This window comes from Cariama cristata, unplaced genomic scaffold (genome assembly GCF_000690535.1).
Source record: "Cariama cristata isolate BGI_N322 unplaced genomic scaffold, ASM69053v1 scaffold3102, whole genome shotgun sequence".
Classification (NCBI taxonomy): domain Eukaryota; kingdom Metazoa; phylum Chordata; class Aves; order Cariamiformes; family Cariamidae; genus Cariama; species Cariama cristata.
The window spans coordinates 91,994-100,452 of NW_009604245.1; the positions used below are offsets into that span (position 1 = coordinate 91,994).

The 8,459-nt window shown below is 53.8% G+C and overlaps 1 protein-coding gene across 1 annotated transcript in view; it reads left to right on the top strand.

Moving 5' to 3' along the window:
- The window catches only part of CD101 (CD101 molecule), a gene marked incomplete at its 3' end in the record, with an annotated part of 16,615 nt that extends 9,492 nt beyond the window's left edge, over nucleotides 1-7,123 (top strand). Inside the window, 3 exon segments of the mRNA XM_009695498.1 lie at nucleotides 389-523; nucleotides 5,467-5,874; nucleotides 6,728-7,123. Of these exon segments, the coding sequence (XP_009693800.1) occupies nucleotides 389-523; nucleotides 5,467-5,874; nucleotides 6,728-7,123 (939 nt within the window).
- Between the last annotated feature and the right edge of the window lie 1,336 nt (nucleotides 7,124-8,459).

The following is an 8,459-nucleotide window of genomic DNA, read 5'->3' on the forward strand; positions in this document are numbered from 1 at the left end:
TCAGCAGGTGTGGTGGCTTCCACGGGGCTAGGGCAGCAGGGACGGCTCTGCGCGGGAAGGGTGGTGGTGAGGTGGCGTGGGGAAGGGTTTCTGTCCTGGCACCAAGGGCTCTCTCTTCCTGAGCAGGTCTCAATCTGCGTGCCTTACTAAGAAGCCGAATTGCCACCGTCAGATATGGGCAGAGTTTTGAACTCGTATGCCAAGTGAACGCCAGCTACACCCTTGAGGAGGTGCCGGTGTCTGTGGGGTGGCTCTTCCAGCCCAGCCCACCCACTGGCCAGTACCATGAGCTGGTCCGAGTCTTTCCCAGTGGCACCATGGCCTGGGGAGCGGCGCAGCCACACTTCCAGGGGAAAGTCCAACTGACAAAGGCTGCCACCTCCTTCAGGCTGGGCACCCCCCACGCCGTGGGTGGCGGCGGGGGGGCGGGGCAAAGAGTTCGGCAGAAGGACCACCCTACCGCTGGGACAGTCGGCGGCCACCGCCAGGTCCAATGCCGTGGGGATAAAGGTGGTGCTGCCAGGTAAGCAGTGCCACAGGCATTTCTTCAGCAGAGGTCTTTTCTTCTGCAACTTTAAATCCATCAAACATGACTGGGGCAACCAGGGCCACTGATGGCTAGGGTATCCCCAGTGAGGTCACCTCCCAGGGCCACACAAGACAGTGCTACCTGTCCTGTTTCTTCCATAACGCCCACAGTTCCTGACAACACTCTTGGAGGCAAATTTGATGTTGGGGAGGGGCAACGTCCATTGGTTTGCGCATTATGCCAAGCATATAGGGATCATCCTTGCTACTAGGATTTTAAGCCTTGTTTCTGGGCTTAAGTAGTCCCCCCCAAGGAGCCCAGTTTAATGCTGGGGGTGCGAGGTGCCTCCCATGGTGTGAGCTTCCATAGGTCTGGAGGGCAGTGGAGAGAGACTGAAGGTGGTGCTGGGATATGTCTGAGCTCCTCTGAGCTTCCCACAGTGTATTTGAGAGGTGCTGAGAAAGCACCAGGGCTCTCTGCCAGGCTGGGAGCCAGCAGTGAATTGTGAGGTGCTAGGGGCTCTGGGTGGAGGTATCTCCTGCCCAGAGTTCCCTTTTATGGCCACCTCTACAGGCAGGGTCCGTGCTGCCACCGTGCCTGCCAGCATTGCGCAGGGAGCCTCGTCCTCTTATGGAAGAGAGATGTTGCAGATACACGGCGGCCCCCCAGCCAGCCCGACGTGTGCCTGCTCCCTGCCACCTGGCAGCAGCACGATGTCAGCTCGCCCTGCTCATGGCTGGGGCTGCTGGAGAAACTGAAGGGGTTGTCCTGGCCAAAACCTCTGAGCCTGTGGAGGCAGACGTGAGAGTGTGTTGTGTGTTTTGTTTTTTTTTTTTCCTCATGTCAGTGCTGCCAGCAAAGGAGAGTTCTTGCTCTTTTTTTGTGCATTAAGTGCTCCTTCCTCTAATCCTTGGATTTTCAGGATCACAACCCAGTGAACTGAAATTATGCGTTTTCTGTGTTTTTTAACTGATGGGTTTACTGTAGCATAAGCTGATACGTTTCCTTCCCTGTTCGGGCTCGTTTCCATGGTGCTCTCCCTCCTGCTCCGCTGCTGCTCTTTTCTCTCCCCTGTGGAGCTGGGTACTGGGATGCTCTGTCTTACACCTGAACTACAGCCAGCCAGAGGCAGGGGGTCTGCGGGGTGGTACTGAGGCTACTGGTGACAACAGACAGTGTCTGCGAGCGTACGTTAGTAGTGTAAATGGCATTAAGCCAAGCAGGTGTAATCGTAGCGCGTCTACACAGAGGAGACGGCAGCAGCAGAGCAGCAAGATATTATGACATTTGGCTCCAAATGTATTGCAGCTGTTACTGGATCCTGTGATGCTGTAAAGACAGTGGGAACTGGGAGGGGATGATGCACAGGGGGAGGTGGTTGCTGGCTTTAGTACAGTCTCTCTCAGGAAAGGCAGCATGAGCTAGCGAAGGATATTTGGGAAGGTAGAGAAGTAAGTCTGGGAAGGAAGCCGGCTATAGCAGCAATGGGATGAGGCGAAGCTGCAGAAAATGAAGCTGCAAATCATTAAAATCACCAGCCTGTTTCTTCATGTAAAAAATCTTATGGTTGGAACCTGCAGAGATACTGGAGTTCTTGACTTTTGCTTTGGTACTTGGTTTACCACTTGGTGTCAGTCAGTGATTTAGGAGTTTAAATGCCACTGTGGATCTGGCCTGTAGCTTCACACTGGAGGGACATCTGTGCAAGGTCATAACAGGAGGGGAAGGAGGACAGGTCTGTTCCACTTGCGACTTCTTAGGTAGTTCAGCATCTGACTCGTGGTGGGATCCCTGCCCTGGGCAGGCAGATGCTGCCCAACCCTAGCAGGGATGCTCCCATCAGCCTTTCAGCGCAGCCGCCCACGGTGGCTTCCCCCAGCTCCGGAGTGAGCCGTGGGGGGCTTTGTACCCGCCATCCCTCCGGCCAGCCCACGATGGTCCCGGCAGGGACTGTGCCCTTCTGTATGCTCCGCTGCTCCTGGGCCGGGCAGAAAGCGCAGCGTCAGCAGGCAGAGTTCACAGCGAGATGGCAGCGAGAGGCTCGGCTTGGTTAATTAAATTGAAAATTAAAGGGAAAACAGCACCGTGTATTTCTGTGCCAAAGGAAAAGGCAGGCAGCTGCTCTGCCCTTTCCAGTAATTGAGCTTTAGTTGGTAGTGAGAGGAGACTTGGAGCTGAAACAAAAGGCCTTTGCAGCAAGTGCTCTGCTTCCTCTCGAGGTGATCTCTGAAAGTCTAACAGCAATTTTTCTCATCAAAATCAAATGCTCACAGCAGTGGTTCCCGTGGCTCCTCTCTGAGCTCTGGTAGCTTTTACTTCTCCAGAGTATTTTCTGCCCCAGCGGGTCTCAGGCCAGGCCATACTCAAACAAGAGGCTCCCCCGGGCAGTTTGACATCTCCTGTGCTGGCAGCCTCTCCAGGTTTGGGGAGAGGTCCTGGGTTTACCAGCCTGCTCCTGACCACAGCAGCGCTGCCAGGAGGAGCTCACTTGAAGGCACGCACATGTTTTGGTCCAGTGTGGCCCCACAGCTGACACTCCTGAAGCTCCTTTTTGCTGGGAGAGGTGGCAGAGCTGCTCGCGATGAGTGGCAGGGCTGCTCTGCCGGCATGTTCTCCCCAGCAGCTGTTGCTGGGAAAGGCACATCCCTGTGTTTGACATGGGAAGGCTGTCCCTGATGTCCACCACTTCCCCTGGTCCTGCCGCCTCCTCTCATATGGCCTTTGAAATGGGAGCAAAGTCTCCAGTTGAAATACCTGGGGGTATTTTTAATTTCCCTTTGGCAGAGTTCGCTTTTGGGTCCCTGACCAAAGCTCCTGGATTTCAGCAGGCTGGCCGAGTGATATTCCTCTGTACTGGGCAGCTGAAGTTAAGAACCAAGTGTCATCTTTTTGCCAGTGTGATCATTTCACCTGTCACGGAAACACAGGATGGCTGATGTTGGCAGGGACATCTGGAGGTCATCTGGTCCAGCCTCCTGCTCAACAGGTCCACCCAGAGCAGGTTGCCCAGGACCATCTCCAGATGGCTTTTGAATGTCTCCAGTGTCCCTCTCTGGAGATTTGTACTTCCTTAGAGCTGGCTCTGGACTGGGTATGTTTTTAAATACTGAAGTTGGAAGACAACAGTTTGCATCTGGTTCCTAAGCACGCTCAAGTCTGCTTGATCTCTGCATGTGCGGATCTGACGAATTTGCACAGCTTCCTAATTGGAGTGATTGCTTTTCCATCTCTTCTGCTGCTTGCCCTTACCTGTTTCCTCAGTGCAGCAAATGTACACTGAAATGCAGGACAGCGCTTTGTTGATCCCTTGATAGCGGCCACCTCCCAGTGAATGAGATGAGGCAGTAAGCAGATACTGGGACTTGTGCAAGTCCTCCTGTGGAGGAAACTCAACCTTTTGGTGAAAGTGTGTTGTCTGCAGTGTGAAGAGGAGAGGGAGGAAGAGCAATAGGGTGCAAAGAGAAAAGAGCAGCTTAAGTGGACATGAGCAGGGAGACTTTGGCGGCAAATTTGAGATGGAGGCAGAGGCAACGTGCAGGAGTGTCAAAAGCCAGCAGTTGGAATATTTTGCGTTGGCGGGTCTCAAGAGAGACGGCGATGGCCTCTGAAGTGGATTGCTTGAGTTTTGAGAAGAAATGCTTGAAAGGAGAAATATGTGGGCTTTGTCCTGCAGTGTCCTTCTTCCTCATCAGCCCCTGTGGGAGAAGCCACAGCTCCCTTCTGGTCCACAGACCCTCTCCATAATCTGCTGCCGTTACATCCCTCGGGGAGGTGCTGTGGAGGAGAGTGCCCTGCTTAAGCCTGTGGAGGCTGAGACGCTCTGCGGGGACATCTCAGTGTGGCCGAGGGCAGGGGGCTGAGATGCTCTGCGGGGACATCTCAGCGTCCCTTCCTCAGCCCGTCCCCCAGCCAGCACTCATAGGCTGAGCTTAAGGGAGCTCGGTTGCCCCCAGCCTCCATGACACAGGGTGTCCTGCTGCTCAGCTGGTACACAAGGAAAATGTTAAGAATAGAAACTCAACCTACAACCCCTTAAAACCCTGATGGTGTCTCATGCTGAAGTAATTTCTGTCTACGCACGGGCAGATATCTGTGTGTACTCCTTCACCTGACCGCTGGCCCCATCTGACAGAGGTGGTGTCTCAGCACGGAGGGGAGGGCTGAGGGGAAACACAGGCAGCTGGAGGCCCTTCGAAGCGACCCGTTTGTGGCCTTTCTGCTGCTGGAGGAGAAGAAAAGGCGGCAGCAACAGGTGATGTGCGGCAGGAAGGGGGTCCCTCAAACCAGGAGCAGCACAAGCACATCAAGAGCAACCGTGTGCCCTGCCTGGGGGGCAGAGCTGCAGGCAGCACCGCAATTCTCCTTTCCTGAACCACCTAGCGCTAAATTGAACAATTGCTGGGTGTAATCACAGCGGATGTTCAGGACCGTGTTATGTGGTTTCAGATTAATAACCACAGCAAATGCCTGAGATGGCAACTGTTAGTGAAACCCACGCAGGCTCTGTAGTCTCTCCGAGATAAAAGACGCTTGTTCACAGTCTCCAAAGCTGTGGGCTGGTTTTGTCACTTACGTGTGAGCCTGCCGATAGAAGCAGCAGTAGACAGACACGTTTGCTTCAGAGGCTTTGCCTACAAGCTCCAATGCGGCAACTGACTCCATGCCCCCATTCCTGCCCCATGGTCCCCCAAGTGCCTCTTCTGCTACTCCTCTGCCCAGTAGCACCCAGTGATTCCCCACCACAGTTCAAATAAGGCTGTCTGGATAAAAAAACTACCCCCCTACTGCAGCATCCCCTAATGGGTCCTTGTCCTCTGAGCACTATCATCCTCCCTTCTCTCCCAGTGGGTGTCTCAAGCCAGCCTTGTTCCTCTCCTTGCCAGCATCCCTGTATTGACAGCTGCAGCCAGCATGATTATGTTGTTTCTCCATTTTAGAAAGCAAGCTTCGGGTAGCTACGAAAGAGAGCTCTGTGGAGATTGCTGGTGGTGCTGACACAGCCATTGAGTGCAGGATTGTGTTTACCCAGAATAATTCTCAGTTCACCATTACCTGGTACTTCCTACCTCCTCCTCCGGCAGATGCAACCCCACTGCAAATCGTAAAGGCTGACTACAGCAGCATACTGGAATACGGGGCTGAGTTCAGCTCTCCTGCACAAAAGTCCCGGTTCCTGAGCCAGAGGGTGTCCAGCAACGTTTTCTGGCTGCAGATACTCTCTGCAGACCCCAGGGACCAGGGCAGGTACTACTGTGTGGTAGAGGAATGGCTCTGGCTGGTGGACAGCTGGTACAAACTCGGAGAGGGAGCATCAGGAGGGACCACGCTGGAGTTCAAGCTCCCAGGTGAGCAGATGGTTATCTCTTGTATAGGTGCCGATGGAGAAGGTTGGATCAATTTACGATGGGGTCCCGTCCAGGCTTCTCCTAAGCTGGCAGGGCTTAGGAGAAGCAACAGCTCCTGTGTTGGATCTGAGACTTGGAGATGCAGGAGGTGTCAGTGCCTCTCAAAGGGAAACAGGGAATTAGGAGTATTTACCACATCCTCCCAAACCAACCAAAGTCATATTTTTGCCACTGGCAGATGATGTTTAATGCTTCATAACAAAATGAGTCATGGCACTTTCTTTTCCTTCCAACACATGGTGCGTGTGTTTGGTTGGTTGTACAGTACTGTGAATAGAGAAGCTGCCCTTTCCTGGTACTCCTGAGCATCCTGAAGGCAGACGCTCAGTTTTCCTTACCCTGCAGCACATTGCTGCTGAGAACCAGGCTGAAGGCTCAGCTGCTCCCACCTTGGGCGCTGCACCGCTGGGCTGCACAGTGGGTCTCCCTGGCTCAGTTCTTCCCTCTCTCAGCCTCACTTGGCTTATGGGTTATGACCCTAAATAAAGTGGATCAGAGAATTACAGCTTCCTAAATATATTTTGGTCCAAAGGATGCCTTATCACTTATTTGGAGGGGGTGAGAAGTATTGTGAACAGGGGGCAGAGATGATGGGGGGGGGGGAATCGCCCCAGGGAGAATGAGTCACAGGAGCGAGGGGCCTGTGGGTGTCCTGCACAGGCTTTTGCAAGAGGCCATCCCAATCCCCCACGCTTCATTCCACTAGAGTTCCGTCAGCCTGTGGGCACAGGCAGGAGCATTGCTACTGCAGTGCAACACTGCAATGTCTCTTTCTGCTTGCATCCTACCCCAGAGCGCGAACTGCAGCTGGAGAAAACCAACCGCAGCATCTCAGCGAGAGAGGGCGAGGAGGTGACACTGCACTGCCTGCTGCAGGGTGCCCCCCTGCCCACCACCCACCTCTCGGCCACCTGGTTTCGGGAGGAGGAGAACGGCCGTATCAGGCCCCTGCTCACCCTCCACCGCGACGGTGCTATCGAGTACCCCCAGGAGAGCCTGGCAGGGAGGCTACACCTCCGTCGCCCCACCGCAGGTGACTTCAGCCTGACATTGCCCAGCGTGGAAGAAGGTGATGCTGGCGTGTATCACTGCCAGGTGCAAGAGTGGCAGCAGCAGAGTGAGGGGAAGGACTGGGCTCTCCAAGCCTTGGCGCACTCAGGGTACACCCAGCTCACCACCATCCCGCCAGGTAATGCTGCTGGGTGTGAGGGGCTGCTCCCCCTGCACCGGTTACCCCTTAGCTGTGCTGGGGATAATGGCAGCTCTGCTGGCGATGCTGTCTGCGATAGCAAGTATGCAGCGAGGCCAGGAGGACTTGCTGAGGGATTGCAGAAGGGGTCAGTGCTGGGGAGATCACCAGAGTTGTGTTGGGAGCCAGGGGAGGGAGGGGAGCCCTTCGAGTGACACGTGCTATGAGCCTGATGTGGGAGGCAATGAGATCCCATTCCCAGTCCTGTTGATCTGCCAGGGCTGAAACCCAGGTGTTTGGCATTGTAAACGTTGGAGGTGGTGGTCAGATGAGATACCAAGAGCTCGGACTGTGGGGCACTTGGTCCAGAGGGTACCATTGAGTGCACTTGTGTCTGCAGTGCTTTGCAGCTTGTGGGCTCTCTGCAGGACCAAGGGCGTAAAGCCATGCTCTCGGTTGTGCCGTTGGGGCCAGAACACTAACTGTTTTGGGGAAGAAATTCTTGGTGTGATTTTTCTGGCAAGTCCATCTCCAGTAAGATCTCTTAAAACAGCTTCTGTCCTCTTGAGGTGAGTTGGGGTGCATGCTGGGTGCAAAGGTAGAGCTGGATTCTGCGTATAGAATTTTAAAGAAATAAAAGCAAAGGTTTCAGTCGGGCGGATGCAATGTGTTTTTAGGGAGGTAACAGGTAGGAACAAAGTACTCTCTTGTTGTCTCTTTGGGGAAATAGGAGGCTTGGATGACCCATGTGGAGGAAAAAATATGAACTGTGAAATCGATCATGTTGCACCCAGCATCCTGCAGTTCTTCTCGTACCTTCAGCCCTGGAGTTGCCATACCTGAAGCCAGCCAGGGTGCCTACATGTGGTTATAGCCTCTGCAGCAATTGCCAATGCTGGCCGACGTGGAAGAGCTCGGGGGACCCTGTAGAGCCTTCCCTTGTGCCTGCTGCTGGCACGGGCAGGCACGGAGACTACTCGCGTGACTCTGCACCTACAGCAGAGCTAATCTGGATTTAATTGCACAGGGAGGGACCGACAGCACTTCATCCCCCTGCTATGTTCCTGCTGTTGTCCATCACGGCTCCCTCTAGCACTCAGATTTCTCCTTCATCAGCTCTCTCTGTCTCTTGTTACCCGTTACTGGTGGAGAAACCATTGCTAAAATTGCTCAGTAAGTGCTGGAAAATTCTCCTCCAATTCTTGTATAAATGTTTTTGCCAAGTGGTTTTCATGGTTTTCACAAAATCCAAGAGATTAGCTGGGTGTTTTTTCTTTCTCTTTTTTTTTTTTTTTTTTTTTTTGAGAGCATGTGTGTTTCTCCCAGTGATGCAGGT